Below are 18709 nucleotides of genomic sequence, written 5' to 3'. Positions count from 1 at the left end.
CGCGCCTGCGCGCTGCGTCCAGCGCGCTCCCTCCCTCGCGCGCGCTCCCCGGGGAAAGAGTGGGGGCGGCGTAGGAGGCTAGAGAAGAGCATGAAGCTGAGGAGGAAGGAGCGCCGCCTGCGCGCAGGCCCAGAAGCGCCCGAGCCCCGGCTGCCGGCGACGCCCCAGAGCGGAAGAGGGAAGTGAAGGCGCCAGGCTGCGGGTTCCTGGTGGGCTACGCTTACCGAGGTAGAGGCAGCAACCGAGAGGAGGCTTCTGCCACCGGTCCGGATCGGGGATGTCGAAGAACACAGTGTCGTCGGCCCGGTTCCGGAAGGTGGACGTGGATGAGTACGACGAGAACAAGTTCGTAGACGAGGAAGACGGGGGCGATGGGCAGGCCGGGCCTGACGAAGGCGAGGTGGACTCCTGCCTGCGGCAATATCCTTGCGTCTGCCGGCCTCCCTTCCCCACCCGCCCCTCTCCCGGGACCCCCTTCGACCCCGGGGCAGGGGCGCGGAGCTGCCCCCAGCGGCCCATGACTTAAATCTGTCTCTCTGGGGTCCCCCACTCTTGAGAGGGTAAGGGACACTCCCATTTCTAACCGAGTCGCCCCGAGAACCCAGGGTCCCGCCTCGGAAACTTGCCCTTCCCGGCGCGCCTTCCCCGCCCCGATTCCTCAGGTTGCGGCCGGAGTTGCTGCCGCCGGGAACTGGCGGGGCGGGCCGCGCCCTCCCGACGCGGAGGGAGGCATCTGGTGCTGCCCTCTGGCTCTCGGGGGGCGCTTAAGTTGTCCTCCCCAGGACGGTGATTTCCGGAGTCACCTCGGCTCCAGAAATTTGTGATTGGGAGGAGCAGGCTGCTTCTGTTTTGGCGGTTTGGTTTTGGCAGGGTTAGGAGAGTTTATTCCTTGCTGGGAGGGATGGGGCGGTTTGCAGAATTGAGGCCCTCTGTCTGTCCTTTTAGCCCCTGGGCCTTTTTTTTAAAAAAATCATTATTTAAAAAGAGAAAGGAATTTGGCAAGATAAAGGTTGCAAGATAGAGAATTTGTTAACCGGGGGAAAGGGAGTGTGTACAAAAAACCAACTCCCAAGAAGGAAGCTTGTAGGCTTTTACCTGCTAAGCAGGGGACAATGGAAAGGAGACAGGGATGGCGTATGGAGAATCCCTGGAAATATTTAAAATAAACCCCAGTGAATAAAATAGACGATGAATAAAATAGACGATGAGTCATTTGTACAAAGCAGAATCATTTTTGTAATCCTGAAACCGTTTCCATTTCAGTTAAAATGTGGCTGTCAGTTCCTGGTTTTTGTTTTTGCATATTTGAATATTCATAAATTCGAGTGAGCATTTGCATCACATCTTTTTTAGAAAAATGTAAATGTTGGAACAACTCATGCTGTAGTTTTAGAGATTCTCAGTTACTGAATTCACTCAGTTCTAATTATTCTTGAATGTATTCATAAGGTAAGGAAGACTCTTTAAACCCTTTCCTCATCAATGTCCTATTAAAGTATAATGGGGAAATATGAGTGAAAATATTGGTTGTAACTATATCTAGTCTTAAAGGCACCTAAAATACAGCACTAAACATTTATCAGTATACAGATGTTTCTTTGATTTCCGCAACTTTCACAGTCAGCTGTTGCTATTTTGCATTATTTAAATACTTAAACGCTTTAGGTCTTAAAAATGAGCCAGTCTGCAGAAGGCGTGCTTTCCTAGAAGTTCGTTAACCCTTGAAAATAACAGCTTACCACCAACTATAGGGGTTTTTTGTTTTGGGGGGTTTTTTTGGTCAGACCTTTTTTTTCTTTTTCTTTTTCGAACATAAGCAGTGAACATTATTCTGTCTGAAAACATTCTTTGTGATGGATAAATGATGTGAACTAACTTTAGGTTGATGGGTGATGACTCTTGACTGGTACTGCTGTATCCATACAATGGATCTGCTTTTTAATCACTTTATCTAAAAATAAAAAGATAATTGTCTCTTCTTCTCTTGTTGGAACCAGAAGAGACAAGCTCTGGGTCAGGCCCTACAGATGGAGGAACAAGTGAACTCTGTGGTTTTCCTTTTAGGGGAATGACTGTATATTCTGACAGTCTCATTGGCCTTCCGAGTCTCGTACTTGCTAACGCACTGGTGCTTTCAAAGACTAAATTTAATAGGTATGACCTAAAACAGTTTTAATAACCTTTATGAAATATAAGAGAAAATACGCAAAACAAAAATTAAGCTTCTCCCTAAATGTCATTGAATTATTACATCTTTTGTAATGCCTCTTTTCATTAATATTGAGAGATTGCTGATGTATATCATTTAGAGTGCTAGAATAATCACCAGCATTTTCTGCCAGCATTCAATTCATACACAATATAATTCTAGCAAAAGTTTGGTCTTTGTTTTTCCAGTTAGAATCACATAAAAACACCTTTTGGTTGAGGATATGCTGTTTCATTTTGGGACCTAATAATTCTGAGATACATATAATTTTTTTTAAATATTACTGGATAATGTTTGCATATGTGTCTTACTGGAAAATAAAAGGCTATCAAAGTGTTCATTTAGTAATTAGAGCCAGACAAGAACTGGTCTTTGCCTTAATACGTGCTCCTGTGTTTTCAGTATTTTACATTTGATTGACAGCATTGAAACCAACATACTGAGTTTTCCAATATTGAACATAGTGACTATAGTAATTTTTCTTTCTGTGTATAAAATCAAGTCTTAAGAATCAATGATACCTGGTAAACAATGCTTTCCTGAGAGCTGCCCTATGCCGCTATCCCCTTAACCTCCATCACAGGAAACATGACAGCCGCCCTCCAGGCAGCTCTGAAAAATCCCCCTATCAACACCAAGAGTCAGGCGGTGAAGGTAAGTCAGACACACAGTGATCTCTGCTGGTATCTTAGCTTTCTTACCAAAATCCTCTGAAGTGTCATGAAAGCAACAAACATTTTAACCATTTATTGTCTTTGACATGGACGAGCTTACTATGTAGTTTGATAGGTAAAAATTTACATATTAAAAATAGCACTCTAATACTGAGTTATGAATATAAGAGAGATCATTTTGGTGTGTTTAATGGAGGCACTCGGGTTGAATTTAAACAAAGGCCTGAAGAATAAACAAAAATTGTACAAAATAAACAAGATTCTATTTGGTTGCTTTTTAGAAATCTTTCTAAATTATGCAAGTATTAAATGTTTATGGAAAACTCAAAAAAGTGAGGGGACAAAAAGGATAATCATCATCCCACTGCCCAGAGATAATCGGTTATTACTTTTTGGTGTTGCTATATGCTTATAGAGCTTTTGTATTAGTTGTGTTTTGTTTTGGGGGGTTTTTGGTTTGTTTGTTTTTTAATAAAAATGGAGTTTTATAACTGGCTTTTTTTTTTTTTTACAATGTACATGAACATCTTAAGTTTATTTCTGTAAGATCTTTGTTTAATGGCTGCGTATACATATGCTGCAGTTTACATATAACTAATCTCCTTTTGTCGTATATTTAGATTATTGACCTTTTGTTGTTGTAAACAGTACTGAAATGAACAATTTTGGGTAAATTGTTAATTTTTTCCTTTGAATGAATTCCTAGAAGTGAATCGCTGGGTTTTAGAATGCACATTTTTTAAGGCTTTTGGTACAAGCGGTATTGCCAAATTGCCCTTCAGAAAAACATGACTAACATTCCCTGCAGCAGTCTTTTCGGAAATTCTGGAGAACGTATTTACTAATTATTTAAAATGAAGCCTAGAGCTCTGGACCCATTGTCTGTAGGAGCCCTAAGGATCTCTTTAATTGAATACTAGCAATAATTTAGGTAAATGCATAATAATTATCTAGGCAACAATGAGAGGAAACATTTTCTTTGGTTTTTGAAAGTGGCGAGGGACATCATTGAAATTTCAGTTTTACCACCTTCTGCTTTTATATGGGTGAGTTTTTATCACAGTTTGTGGGTGGGAAGTTATAGCTGTGGTTAAGAATATTTTTCTAAATTGGGTAATTCCATAGTCTTTAAACTGAAGACAACAATAGGTGGTAGAAACATTCTGTAAACTCCTGATCAGTGGGAATGCCAAAGATACCACTCTTTCTTGAAAAGGCGAAGTGAAATTGTTGAAAGGGTAAATTAAGTGTTCTCTTTGTTTGGCTTCATGGGTGAAAAAATAACTTTGCTCTTGGAACAGCCTTTTATCAAAGGAAAAAAATCTTAAGTGAAGATCACTATATCTTATATCTTGACGGTAGATATAAAACTTAAGTCTTCTTAAAAGCTTATTCTTACTATTTTTGAAGGATGGTTCAGGGTAGAACTGCACTTCATTTTTTCTTTGTCTTCAGGGTTTTTTTGAGGTCAAGAAGTAAAATTTAAATATTGATTTAAGAAAATTGTCAAGTTATCACATCTGTTTGTAAGCAAATCCTTTCAGCTCTCCTTCAGACATGTCAAGAATCTGTCCCCCTCCACTGCTCCCATGCTAGTAGCCAAAGCCAGCCTGTGTTATTGCAGTCCCTTCCAGACTGGTCTCCCGGCTTCTGCCTCGTTCCCTGCCCCCCACCAGCCCCACATCAGCTTGTTCTCAACATGGCAGCCAAAGGGATCCCATTAAAATACAAGTCAGATTATATCACTGTTCTCAAAACCTTCCAACATCTCATTTCTCCTAATGAAAACCAGAGTCGTCACAATGGCCTGTGGGGCTTATGTGGTCTGTCTTCCCACGACCTTTCTGACCTCCTGTCCTGCTGTTCCACCATATCGCTCTGGCCCCCAGGGAGCTTCATGTCCTTCAGGTCTTAAATGTCACCTCAGTGTAGCCTTTCTGGAACAACCACTGCACACCCATATGTCTAAATGTTCTTTCTTTATCCCCAGGATCGAGCCGGCAGCATTGTCTTGAAGGTGCTCATCTCTTTTAAAGCGAATGATATTGAAAAGGCAGTTCAATCCCTGGACAAGAATGGTGTGGATCTTCTAATGAAGTATATTTATAAAGGCTTCGAGAGCCCCTCTGACAATAGCAGTGCTGTGTTATTGCAATGGCATGAAAAGGTGAGTTATATTCTCTCACCTAAATAATTATTTTGATTTCTTGGCTGTACATCTTTGTTTTTACAAATAAACGCATGAAAATGAACGTTTAGATTTACGCTTACTAACCTTGATCTTAAGAGATTCTGATGTGCAGCACACGTTCAGTGACGAAAACACACACTACAGACATAGTAAAACTCGTCTTGGTCAAGTCACTTGGTGGTTCATACACTGTCAAATAAAGAGAGCGAACTTTTATGGACAGGGTAACCAGACCTCCTTGTTTTCCCAAGACGGCCCCAGTTTATGCCTGTTGTCCCAACGTAATGATGACTAGTTCCCTTTCACTCTCCAGTACCAGTTGGAGAATAATGTACATGGTCATCCTATTCAGGAACACTTTCCGTTTGTCAGTCACTGTACCATTAGTTGATGTTTCATTAGGCCTCATAATGACCCTATGAGGTATAGAAACATCTTTATCATCCTCAATTTAGAGATGAAGATCCTACGTAAAAACCTAAGCAACCTGGTTCCTGTCCAGTCTCAGGATCATAGCAGACATTGGTGGAGCACTTACTGTATTCCAAGCACTCTCCCAAGCACTTTATAAATATTAACTCCTTTAATCCTCATAAAAATACCAGGAGGAGAAGCTTGCTATCATTCCTCTTTTGGTGGGTGGGGAAACTGAGGCCCACGTTAAGTCTTCATTGCTTCCTAACATCAGTCACCAGTTTTTGCCAGTCTTGTCTGCTAAATAATTCTCCAGCCATGCACACAGATACCCTTCTGATGGCGGCTCTTTGCAGCCTCTCTCCCAGTCTGTTGCTGTAACTTGAAACACAGGCCACCAGCTACCAGTTCTGTCTCCCTCGAATCTGTTCTCCACCCAATCGCCAGAATGCTCTCTTAAATCCAGATCTACCATGTCAGTCACCTGCAGAATGAAGCCCAAGTTCCCAAGTCTAGCCCCTCCTCTTCTACGTTGTTCTTCCCCTTGTGCTCCAGCAGTGAGCAGCATAATAGTATGCTTTCCCAGAATACACTGTACTGTTCCACACCTCTTGACCTTTGCACAGGATTTTCTGTCTGCCTGAGTGCCTCCTCACCCCAGTGCGCACCTCTGTCATTGCATACATTATACTAACATGCTCTCCTTATATATTTGCCCCTTCCCGGTAGACCAGAAGGTGCTATATCCCTGGCATCTAGCACAGTACCCAATACACAAAAGTATTCAGTAAGTAAGCTGGAGCTTTCAGTTCCTGATAATGTACTCAGGACTTGCAGGTTTTGAAGGTAAAGTCAAAATTAAAGTTTCTGGTTCTTAGCTATCAAGTAATACATTCTTAGCTTGGGGGGAATAAAAAGAATCTGACAAACTGGCTAATCTAAATGGAACTTAGTTGGGTAGTTGATCCCAGTTTGAATTTCTTCCTGACAGTGCTAAGAAGAGAGCAAAATCAAAGTCCTAAATTGACATGTGAGCACCCGTTTTAGGCAAGCTCATGCTGTAAATCCTTAAGAACATCCCATAATGTGAAAACAACATACTAGAACGTCAGCTAGTGTCTCACTGGCATGTGGGTGCATGAGGCAGGGACTCCGAAGGTGGTGTGGGTTGCTGTGTCCCCAGTATCGAGAGCAGTGCCTGGCGCATGATCGGTGTTCAAGAAATGTTTATGAAAATTAATGAATCCAAAGCCGATAGCTGCACACATTCCTCCTTTAAGAAAAATGTTTTACTTGGTATGAGAATTGACCCTTTATGATCCCGTCAGCATTTACATTTTTGTTCGTTTTTAGGCACTTGCTGCTGGAGGAGTTGGGTCCATTGTTCGAGTCCTGACCGCAAGGAAAACCGTGTAGTCGGAGGGAACTGGACAGCCCGTGGGTGTGGGAGTTGCTGGTACAAAGACCAAAACAACCAAATGCCACCGCTGCCCTTTGGGTAGCGTCTCTTTCTCTCAGCTTTGCCTTCTTGCTTCCTTTTTCATATCCGTAAAGAGCAAAATCACATATCAGTTTTCCTTTCATGAAAATTGGGATAATAGAGAGGAAATGTTTATGAATAGGAGTGTTTCATGCTCTCAAAAACGGTTTTGGTGTATACCTGTCTGTATATAGTATAATTTGCCTTCAAGTTTAATTGTGCAATTTTAACCCCTTTCGGCTGGTGGGGTTTTGTTTTGTTTTGCATTTTTTTTTTTTTTTGAAGTGTTTTGTTTTGTTTTTGACTAATAGTGAGGAATTTATTCAGAATTTGAGGCCAGTTTCCTAACTCCTTCCTAGCCAGGAAATGATCTTTATAAAAAATATATTTGAGAAACTGGCAGCTATTAACGTTGCAAAACTGGACCATAATTCCCTTATTTAAGCAAAATGTGTTTCTGGAACAAATGGTGGGTGAACACCACTCCCAAGTTCCAGCTTTATTTCTCCTTACCTCCAGATCATGTGAGCTTAAGTACGCTTTTTCCTCTCTGCATCCAGTAATCATGGCCTCTCGATTTCTTTGTGGTCTCCAGGGTCCAGAGCAAGGAGTCTTGCTCTACAAAAATGTATCTATGAAATGCCAGAGCCTGTTTGGCACGGGCATAAAACTTTGTTCTAATAATATGACCCAATTTGGGGAAACTACTCCAAATGAGAAAAGACATGGAAACAATGATGAAGTTCAAACTCTGGGCAGCCTCTGAATGAAACGCTGTTTTCTTTAGAAATATAATAGCTGCCTTAGACATTATGAGGTATATAACTAGTGTTTAATATGCCCTATAAATGTCTTCAGTGTTCTTCAGGGTAATTAGGATCTTAAAAGATTTGGTTCAGATCCAGATACATACACATTCTGTAGTTTAGCTCAGTGGTTTTCAAAAAAGGAAAATGCCACACAGCAAAAAGTGTTTACTTTGTTGGACAAACCAAATCGGTTCTCAAAAAATGACCGGTGCTTATAAAAAGTTATCATTCAGTAACTCCAAAACAAACCACCTGAATGCATATGACCAAGAGGGAAATCAGCTTGTGTTTAGTATTTACATTGGACACCAGTTTCGTAATCACTGTCTTACGTAAAAACTGGTGGAGAAATTCTATAACCTCTTTGCTGTTTTTGATAACTGCTTTTTGTTTTGTAAAAATGATAAAAGTTCGGAAAATAAAATGTCAGTGTTGAATAATTTATTTTTCTAACTCTTATTTTAATACTTATGAACGTGTGGTTAATTAAGAGAGACGATTCCCTGTTTTCCCAGCAGGTTATGGTACTCTTGACAAGAAGTAATTTGGTACAGAAGGTTTCTAAAACTCCTTTACTCACATATAAAGGAGTGGAGTAAAAGAGAGTCATGGATGAAGGCAGGGCACCGCCAGAGCCTTTGGAATGAGTGATTCCATAGCCCTCCGGATGCCAGCTGAGCACCCGAGTATCACTGCCCAGAGACCGAAACTAGAATGTGCCGAGTAGCCTAGCAGCTGTGGTCCGTTACCCCCGGCCCGTACACCCTTTCTCACAGCGCAGCCTCTCTTGTCTCCACACCAGCCCTGATTAGATTCCTGCTTTAAAGCCCTAGAAACCAAACAGGCAATTCAGAGGGCGGTGAGTTAAGAGAAGCAAAACAATAGGTAGTCGAGTAGGTACAGCATAACCCCTTACAAACTTGAAAATGAAAACAAAAGTGATACTGCAATACTTCTTAAGGTCATTTTCATGACTATCATGTTGTTGGAGAAAGTTCTGGAGTTCCATATTTTATAGTCCCCAAAACGGGTGTGTTCGTGATCTGTCAGCCTATCAGCTTCACTAGGAGAGAGTAAAAATATTTAACCCTTAGGGCAACATAGGGACTGACTCAGAGCAGATGCCGGCTGGAGACCCCTGGCTTCCCTGATTCCTCTGGGCTGTGAGCCCCGGTGGTGCCGACCATGCGTGGATGGGCGGGGGGGCGGGGGGGCTGTCAGGATGATGGCAGAAAAAAGATACAGATGCTAAGGGGCACTTTCGGCACAAAAGCAGTTCCTTCCCTTCCATTCCCTTCTACTTGAATCTGTGGGGTTTTTTGTTTCATTGTAGCCATTTTCGTTTGTTTTGCTCTTACCATGTTTAAAGGGAGGGAAATGGCACACATCCCCTTTCTTGGTCATTAGGTGACCGCACGCACCATGTAGGCGGCAGTCACATTTGATAGTAAGTGTGCTGATGTCTTAAGGAAACCCAGCGACATATATGTGCAATCAATCTGTAGATGGTGCAAATTAACCAAGATTTATTTTTTAAGCGTTTACTCTGTGCCCAAGGATCATGAAGGACATAATAGAAGAGTAATAGTAAGTTAGTAATAACTTCTCTTATAAGAAACAGGTATGAATAATTTTATCCTCTAAATATTTTTGAGCATTTCTTAAAATGCCCGTTGTGTTTAGAGAGTTCATTTCGAAGGAGTCTGTTTAACACTGAGACATCAGTAATCCTGCCTGGGTCCATGTGGTGCAGGGTTACATGAGCTTTATAAAAGAAATGAAACCTAACCCACATAGTTAGAACTCAAATAGCAGGGAACCAAAGGCATAGTACCCCCAGCATACCACAGCTTTTAATTTCCAAAGCAAGATTCTGAGTGAGAGAGTAAGTGGATTAAAACACAAAAGCCACCCTCTATTGAGTACTTAGGATGTGTCCAACCCCTTGTATATTTTATCTTCAGAACTGAAGCTTAGAGAATATATATAAGATCCCATGGTTTGTAGGGGCAAGAACGAGAATTCCAACCCCTGTCTGCCTGACTCCCAAGGTTATACCACACTTTTCTCTCAAGTCTGGTGCTTGGGGAATACAGATATTTCCAGGACAGGTGAGGACTGGGGCTTTCTCTAGAAATCTCAACCCTGGATGCACGGGGGCTACCGCTGAAAGGAAAAATCCACTCAGGAGCCCTTCAGAGAGGTGAGAATTGACAGGTGCCGAGGTCAGAAGAAGATTTGAGGAGGTATACCCGGCAGCAAACAGAGCATAGCTCTTTCTTCACTGTGAGTTTTACTTGCCTTTTGATGATTTTTAAAGTTGTGAGGTTAGAGTTCAACACTCATAACATGCCTAACTCCACTAGAAAAGAGAAAAGTGGCTGAGGGCTACTCAAAGCATGTAATTTCTCTGTGTCTTGCTCTTTATGCAGTTTTTTGGTTTTGGGGGTTTTGGGGGGGGGTTTTGGCGGGGGGTGGGCAGAGAGAGGGAGTGAGCGGATCTTAAGCAGGTTGCATGCTCAGCTCAGCGCAGAGCCCGAGGAAAGGCGGGGCTCAATCTCACCGCCCTGAGATCATGACGTGAGCCGAAATCGAGTGGGACGCTTAACCAGCTGAGCCACCCACGCACCCCACTCTTCATGCAGTATTTTCAATATGTTCTCTGTTTTCCATGTTTTCACAGATGATGTATTTTAACTAATAAACTTCTATTTTAATTAGTTTTGTCCTAATTCCATTTAGGAAGAACCAGAGCTTCAATCCCTCATTATATTAGCCAAGCTCAATACATGGTTGGTATTTGCCTAATTGAATTCCTCAGAGTCACTTTGGTCACCTCCACTGTAATTGGCCGGTGCCCCATTTTGGAGGTACCCCAAATTGGCAGCTTATCTCTGAAGAGGATCCCAGAGTTGCCCTCATACTGATTTCAAAGCCAGTTGAGGGTTAGAGTTTTTGCAGGAGAAATCCTGGGAGATGGGACATCTCTGAGGTAACTCTGGGCTTGAGGAAATCTGAATCAAAATCATAAACCTGTGTGGATAAGGAACCAAGGCACCGCTCACCAGGCTCGATGCCAACAACAGCGACCACCACGTTCTTTGCGCATGGCCCCACCACACGGGGGTGGGTTCGTATGGGTTTGGAGAAACCCTTAACTGCTGTTGTCTACCTGTACCCTTTCTTTCTTTTTTTTTTTTTTTAAAGATTTTATTTATTTATTTGACAGAGACACAGTGAGAGAGGGAACACAAGCAGGGGGAGTGGGAGAGGGAGAAGCAGGCTTCCCGTGGAGCAGGGAGCCCGATGCGGGGCTCGATCCCAGGACCCTGGGATCATGACCTGAGCCGAAGGCAGACGCTTAACAACTGAGCCACCCAGGCGCCCCTACCTGTACCCTTTCCACTCCTTGTTGGCATTTTCCTGCTCTGCTTTCCTTCCCTGAATCATTTTCTCTCTTCATTCCTGCAGCTGCGGCCTTCCTGCCCTCTTTCGTCTCTCTACTCCTCGGGCCTCCTTTCCTCCTGCCCCGGCACTCAGACTCATTGCTGCTGATTAAATATGTGGCGCTGCAGATTGGTTCAAGTACGGCCCTCCCACGGTTCTCCACCTGACTCAAAATGTTTAAACGGCTTCTTTCTAAACGACGAAAATGCTGGGTTTTATTTCCATAGGTTGCTTTGGACAGCAATTGGGCAAATAACCCAAAATTTCAGACTTGATTTTTAAATACATTTTTCCCCCTTTAGATTTACAAATAATTTCACCTTAGAGACACACACACACACACAAAAAAGTACAAAACAGCACCAAGGTGTCTGGGGATGGGAAGACGAGCCCAATGAATCAAATTGGCTCTGAACATTTCAGAGAGGGGTGCCCAACAACAAGCCTGCTTCTGTCCATAGTCCTGCCATGGGCCTTCCCCCCACCCCATCTCCACCTCAACCCAGTATCACTGATAGAGGAATATGTGAAAACCCCAGTTTCAAAATGTTCTGTGTGCTAGAATGGCAGGTGCCTGTTGAGCGGGTCTGGGACACACAGAGGTACCTCACAGCATCTGCCTCAAGGGGGTGCTACTTCCCCACAGTGATGAGCCAACCACAAGGCCCGTGGGATGGCGCTTCCCCTCATTTGTTTTCCTTCATTTATGTTACTTGGATGTTTAAGTAATAAACACAAATTTTCTGTGTTTACATCTCTTATTTCTCTAGGAAACAGTTCCCTAAAGGCTGTCTACATGAAAGACAAAATGAAGAGTATGCGGCTCCTGAATCCCACTGTCCAGCGTTCTAAGACTCCCCTATTTTTCAGCCCAGCATTTAGCTCATGCTCTGGAGGAGACACCCTCTTGAACTTTCTACCAGACTGTGCAACCTTTCTGAAATCACAGTTGTGTCTTACTTACTCTCTGCAATCCCTTGACATAGTCAAGGCTCACCACTGCATCATATTTGCATCATATTCATTGAGCATCAGTATGCTCACATGGATTGAGCAGGGTCATCTAAAATACCCTGAATTATTATTTTTTTTATTAAGATTTTATTTATTTGAGAGAGAGAATGAGAGAAAGAGAGCATGAGCAGGATGAGGGGCAGAGGGAGAAGCAGACTCCCCGTTGAGCAGGGATCCTGAGGTGGGGCCCGATCCAGGGACTCGGGGAACATGACTTGAGCTGAAGGCAGATGCTTAACACACTGAGCCACCCAGGCACCCATAAGATACCATGAGTTATATGCAGGGGGTCCTGGGGTGCCTGGATAGGAGAACATATTCAGGGGCATATAGTGTACGGGTTTGCGAGTCACCAGAGACAGTGGCTGAGGGACAGAATTCCAGGCCACATCTGGCCGGTGGTGGCATCCAGGGAGTTTACGTGGAACAGCTTTCATTATTCTGTGGCATCACCTTTAAGGTCGGAGACGTGTCCCAACACTTTTTGGTTCCCTTAAAGGTAAATAAAGGTGGTTTCTGATCTTTTGCAATTACAAACAATGCTACAAAACAATGCTACAAAAAATCATTCCTGACTCTATTTAGAATTTTCTACTGTCAACCATAAAAGGACAATACCACTGAGTAACATTGTGTTTCCTTTTGTTTATCCAAAAATTGAATCAAGATTGCAGAAATACCTCTAAGTTAAGATTTTCTTCAATTTGATGACTGAGTATTCATTGACCTATAATTCTATAATTTTATTCGTTTTCATTTTTGTTCATTTTTTTTAAAGATTTTATTTATTTGACAGAGAGAGAGCGAGAAAGGGAACACAAGCAGGGGGAGTGGGAGAGGGAGAAGCAGGCTTCCCGCGGAGCAGGGAGCCCAATGCGGGGCTCAATCCCAGGACGCTGGGACCATGACCCCAGCCGAAGGCAGACGCTTAACGACTGAGCCATCCAGGTGTCCCTGTTCATTTATTTTCAAGTAAGTAATTCGTTCATATGGTTCAACATTCAAAAGGCAAGAAAGATGTGCTATGGTCATTTTCCCTCCCATCCCAGATCCCCTTTTAATAATCAACTAAATTATGAAATTCTTGGCCATCCTCTGGATAGAGTGTATGCAGTCCCAAGCAAATACCTGTATAATATTTCTCCCTTGTTCACATAAATACTAGCATAGCATACATACTGTTCTATGCCTTGCTTTTTCATTACAGTATATTTTGGCAATAATTTCCTATCAGTACATAAAGAACTTCCTTATTTTGTGTGTGTGACTGCATAATTTTCTACTGTATAAATACATGTACCATAATTTACCTAGCCATTTCCCTATTGATTTAGGTGGTTTCTAATCTTTTGCAATTACAAACAACGCTACAATAAATAACACTGTACACACCAAAAGCCATTTCACAGTGGTCAAGCCTATTTATAGATAATTCCTAAAAGTGGAATTTTAGGTCCAAACACTCATAATTTTGATAGATCTTGGAGGCTAGATTGCCTTCCTTAGAAGTCCTGTCCATTACACTTGCTCTGCGTTGCAGGAGAATGCTTGTTTTCTCACCTCTTTACCTTCCCTATGTGCTTGTCATCAAACATTTTTTTTAAGATTTATTTATTTGAGAGAGAGAGAGAGAGATGCGCGAGGGCTCCATCCCAGGACCCTGAGATCATGACCTGAGCCGAAAGAGACGCTTAACTGACTGAACCCCTCAGGTGCCCCATCAAACATTTTTATATTTGCAAATCTGTAGGATAAAAAAATGGTATCATACATATATTTGCATTTCTTGTCATGTAAGCGGGTTGAGCATCTTTTCATTGATTTAAGAGCCAGTTTTCTTTCCTGTACTTCTATGTTTCTATGTTTCTTGCCTGCTTGATCATTTTTTTCTAATTGATTTGTAGGAGCTCACAAGGATGTAAGCCTTTTGTTTGTAATAGGAATGTTAAATATTTTCTCACACTTTGTCTTTTGACTTTATGACGGTTTTTACTGTGAAGAAAAATGTTATTTTCTTTTTATGTAATTGAGTTTATCTATCTTTTCTTTTATGGATTCAAGTCATACTTTCAGGTTTCCCAGCTCCAAAATTTAAAAATAAAAATGTCCCAAAGTTCCCTTTGTTGTTTCTATGATCTTAAATTTTAGATTTTTTTTTAGTTTCAAAACATTGATTTTTTTTTTTTATTCTCAACGATTACTGTTCCAAATGGAAGGATCCTAATGATCAATTTGCCCTTGTGCAGAAATCCCACATAGCTCCTCAATGACTAGTTTGATTGTCTTTCTCAGGACTTGAGGGTATTTTTCTGAAGAGATAAGCTAAAACCACCCAGAGTATTTCGCACGCTGTCATCCAATCAAATATCTACACTCCAGGGGCTCCTTAGAGTGTGTAAGACACAATCCTTATCTTTCAGAAGCTATATTCTAGGGACTGGACACCATAAGCAGCCTGCAATTCTATAGGAAACAAGCTAGAATAGAGAAAGGAATAAAGTCAGGTAGAATATCAAATGGGGAGCAGTTCCCTCTCCAAGAGTGAATGTTAAGGAAAAGCTGCAAGAATATAATCTTTCCACCAGTCTTGCAGGCTATATAAGAGTTTGCCAGATAGACGCGAGCAGAAAGGGAATGCCAGGCAGACAGAACAGCACAATATCAGAAATCACCCAATCAGCATTCCAGAATCTTGTTCATTCTCAGTATTAAGTCAAGTTAATTAACTGATACCATTGTACCACCAGATGATTGAGTACTGGTTCCAAATTTTCTTGGTCCTCAGATAAAAAGCAAAAGATTTCCTTAACTTATACGCAATTCCCAGTGTTGATTCTAGCCAGAGGGAAAACATCTGCCGCGGAGACAAAGCCACTTATAAATGACATGGTACAGCTGTTGGGCCAGGAAGCATATTCGCAAGGCACATGCTGCTTGATGGTGACTCTGGAGTGCTGTGCTGAGTAGGACATGTCCGGAGCCAGCAGGAAGGCAGACCATGATAATTAGTGAGGTCTGCAGCGGGTTTTAGAGGGGTAGAATGACAGCACACATGCTATCCAATTACATTCAATACCTGAGTTATTTGGCCCTGACCTTTATCTACAGCCTCATCCCCAACTAAAAGTAGGGGATGTCTCATAGCTCAAGGGGTCCCCATTCATGCCCACACAGTCCTGTTCTCAGAGGGTGCCACTCACAGGAACTGTGTAAATGGTGTCCCTTGGTGCTATACAACATAATAGTGACTGAAGTTCTGCTTAACTTTACATGCTCACTGCCTAAAACGCATGCCTGCATCTACTGTAGGTCTGTTCTATTCTTCGTTTTATTACCATCCAGATTCCGCTCCTTCACCAGTGACACGACAAAATATGTTCATCAGAATCCCCCTAAGTTTTCCATCTTGAAGTTCAGACACCCGGACAAAAACTGACTTCTCTTTTTCAGTTCCACGTCCAAAGTCCCAGGCAAGGATTCTGATTGGCCCAGCTTGAGTCAAGAACCAACTTCTGGACCAATCAACTGTGAGGAGTAAGATGGATCACACTTTACTAATATGGAAGCTTTTGTTGTAACTCAAGTTTTTAGAAACAGGGGATTCTTATTTCACAAACTAATAAATGTCTATTTCGTGTATATAGGTTCTTCTAGGGCAGGGTCCATGGATTACTGATCTTTGGTCAGTTTATAAAACTTGTATGTAATTGGGTCCTTCATATATTTCATTGAAGAACCAGGCACCTTTTGTTGAATGATGAATGAATGAATGAATGAATGATTATAGATATTATTGTCTCCATTTTTTAAATTTTTTATTATTTTTTTAAAGATTTTATTTATTTATTTGTCAGAGAGAGAGCACGAGGGAGAGCATGAGCAGGGGGAGGAGGTGGGACAGAGGGAGAAGCAGGCTGCCTGTCGAGCAGGGAGCCCAATGTGGGACTTGATCCCAGCACTCTGGGATCATGACCTGACCCAAAGGCAGATGCTTAACTGACTGAGCCACCCAGGCATCCCTATTGTCTCCATTTTAATGAGGTTATCTCAGATAATTACATTGCCTGGAGAAATATAAACATTATAGTGATCACTTAGAATTTTGGTGTCTGGTTATAAACAAGACTTTTTCCACTACATGAAGGACTACAGATGAAGTCTTACAAGAGATGTAGGTGATATGGCATAATAAAATAAACTTTTACTTTGGAACAAACAGACCCGGCAAGCTCTATAGTCTTTGTCAAGTTGCTTTACCTTTCTGAGCCTGTATATTCATCTGTAAAGTGAAAATAATGTCATCTATAGCACAAAGTTGTTATGGAACATAAGCCCATAAAGAATGTCAAATGTCGGGTGCCTGGGTGGCTCAGTCGGTTGGGCGACTGCCTTAGGCTCAGGTCATGATCCCAGGGTCCTGGGATCGAGTCCCACATCGGGCTCCCTGCTCCGTGGGGAGCCTGCTTCTCCCTCTCCCTGCCACTCCCCCTGCTTGTGCTCTCTATCTCTCTGACAGATAAATAAATAAAATCTTTAAAAAAAAAAAAAAAAGAATGTCAAATGTCTGGCATATCAGATTTTCAAGAAATACTGGTTATATTTCCTTTTTGTACTAATTGTCTTCTTTGGAGTTGTTTCTCAATTTCCCGGCCATCTTATATGTCCTCATGTCATCCTATTTGACTCTACCATTGTTCATTTTGTTAGCAGGTAGACTCTGAGATACCAAGCATTATGTCTCTATAAATTACTCTTTTTAAAGAATACTAAGAAGGCCGACCGTGCTTCGGAATTGTAAGGACGCTGTTTGATGGTGACAAGTGCCTGGATTACCAAAACAACCTTCAACAGGTACCACACAGACACCCTCCATTCTGTCTCTACATGGCCAGATTTTTTCAAATCAAAGATTTGAACATCAAAATCATATTCTATCTCTCTATTTCTTAAAAGGCTTCAAATGTTTCCCGTTGCTCTTAGTATAAAACCCAAACTCCTTAGTATGGCCATGAAAATCTATGTGGGTTGGCCTCTGGCTCCTCAGTCTCTGAGCCTCAGCCACAGGGGCCTCCCCTCAGTGCCTCCGCCATGCTCCCTCAGCACAGGGCCTTTGTACACACTGCTTCCCCTGCCCAGATGCTCTTCCCCTCTCCCTCCCAGTCACCTAACTGCTCATTTAGTGTGCTTCCTCAGGAAAATCTTGCCAAATCTTATCTAAATTATGTCCCCCTCACAGCCAAGAGTAGCTATAGTCCTTTTCCTGTGTAGCACTTGGCACTCTGGTAACTTACATTTATTTATCTGATTATTTGATTATCTGTATCACTACTAAATAAATGGTCTGCTTCAAGAAAACAGGCACTGTGTCTGTTTTTGCTCACCACACTTCTCCCACATCTAGTACATCTAGCTGTATTGCAGATGTACAGAAAATATTGGTTGAAGAAATGCATGTTGTACAGTAAAAATGACCAAAAACATTGCTTATTGCTATACAACAAATTAATCTATAACATAGTAACTTCAAGCAACAAGAATCGTTTATTACCTCTCACAGTTTTTGTGGGTCAGGAATTTGGTGGTGGCTTCCTGAGTATCTTTTGTGTTGAGTCTTTCATGACGTTGTAGTTGGAGGTCAGTGGGGGCTACAGTCATCTGAAGGCTTGTCCGAGGCTGGAGATCTTCCCAAGAGCCTGGAAGTTTCTGCTGGTTCTTGGGAAGAAGCCTCAGTTCTCCACATGGGCCTCTCCACAAGTTTCTTGAGTGTCCTCAAGACATGGCAGCTGGCTTCTACCAGAGAAAACTATTCAAGCTGCAATTTTATGGCTTAACATTGGAAGTCATGGACAGTCATGTGTGCAGTATTCTGCTGGTCACACAGGTCAGCTCTGATTCATGGTAGGACTACACAAAGGCACGAAAACCAGCAGGCATGGATAACTGGAAGCCATCTTGGAGACTGGCTACCACAAACACTTCTGTTTAACTCTTGCATTTTCAGACCCTTGACATATGGAAAACATTTGTACAAAGAAGACAGGGCATCCTTCCCTGAGGCTTCTCTACCTCTCCTAGAATTATACTGGGTTTCCAAATTCAGAAGTTCTAGTGAAAGTCTCAAAAAACAACCTTCTCATACAGAGTTAATTAACAAGTTACTGTTCCCCAAAGCCTCTGCCCCATTCAAGTGACCAGGAGGTCACATTTGTTTTTCTATCCTATCACTTAACCAGACACCAAAATTGAGAAACAACTCCAACAAAGAAAATTAGTACAAAAAGGAAATATAACCAATATTTCTTGAAAATCTGATATGCCAGACATTTGACATTTTTTTTTTTTAAGATTTTATTTATTTATCTGTCAGAGAGATAGAGAGCACAAGCAGGGGGAGTGGCAGGGAGAGGGAGAAGCAGGCTCCCCACGGAGCAGGGAGCCCGATGTGGGACTCGATCCCAGGACCCTGGGATC

The 18709-nt window shown here is 42.2% G+C and overlaps 1 protein-coding gene and 1 long non-coding RNA gene across 2 annotated transcripts; both read left to right on the top strand.

Moving 5' to 3' along the window:
* The first annotated feature begins 97 nt into the window (after window positions 1-97).
* ARPC5 (actin related protein 2/3 complex subunit 5) lies at window positions 98-8217 on the top strand. Its single transcript, XM_054508007.2, has 4 exons — window positions 98-421; window positions 2792-2863; window positions 4874-5050; window positions 6842-8217. The coding sequence occupies exons 1-4, from the start codon at window positions 278-280 to the stop codon at window positions 6902-6904; spliced, it is 456 nt and encodes a 151-aa protein (XP_054363982.1). The 5' UTR covers window positions 98-277; the 3' UTR covers window positions 6905-8217.
* Window positions 8218-10258: 2041 nt separating this feature from the next.
* On the top strand, window positions 10259-18552 carry LOC135364723 (uncharacterized). The gene is made up of 3 exons (XR_010412301.1): window positions 10259-13210; window positions 15689-15772; window positions 16946-18552. It is a non-coding gene; the product is annotated as an uncharacterized LOC135364723 (long non-coding RNA).
* Window positions 18553-18709: the final 157 nt, after the last annotated feature.

This window comes from Mirounga angustirostris, unplaced genomic scaffold, assembly GCF_029215605.1.
Source record: "Mirounga angustirostris isolate CCGP_5_RB_7025 unplaced genomic scaffold, mMirAng1.0.hap1 SCAF_6, whole genome shotgun sequence".
Taxonomy (NCBI): domain Eukaryota; kingdom Metazoa; phylum Chordata; class Mammalia; order Carnivora; family Phocidae; genus Mirounga; species Mirounga angustirostris.
The sequence above is the reverse complement of the archived record's forward strand: the minus strand, read 5'-3'. Positions and strand labels throughout refer to the sequence as shown.

What these genes read in the sequence shown, in the direction of transcription:
- ARPC5 (XM_054508007.2), top strand. Translation starts at nt 278, where the DNA reads ATGTCGAAGAACACAGTGTCGTCGGCCCGGTTCCGGAAGGTGGACGTG. An exon ending in TGGACTCCTGCCTGCGGCAA is followed by an intron (nt 422 to 2,791) that starts TATCCTTGCGTC and finishes ACCTCCATCACA; the next exon opens with GGAAACATGACAGCCGCCCT. An exon ending in CCAAGAGTCAGGCGGTGAAG is followed by an intron (nt 2,864 to 4,873) that starts GTAAGTCAGACA and finishes CTTTATCCCCAG; the next exon opens with GATCGAGCCGGCAGCATTGT.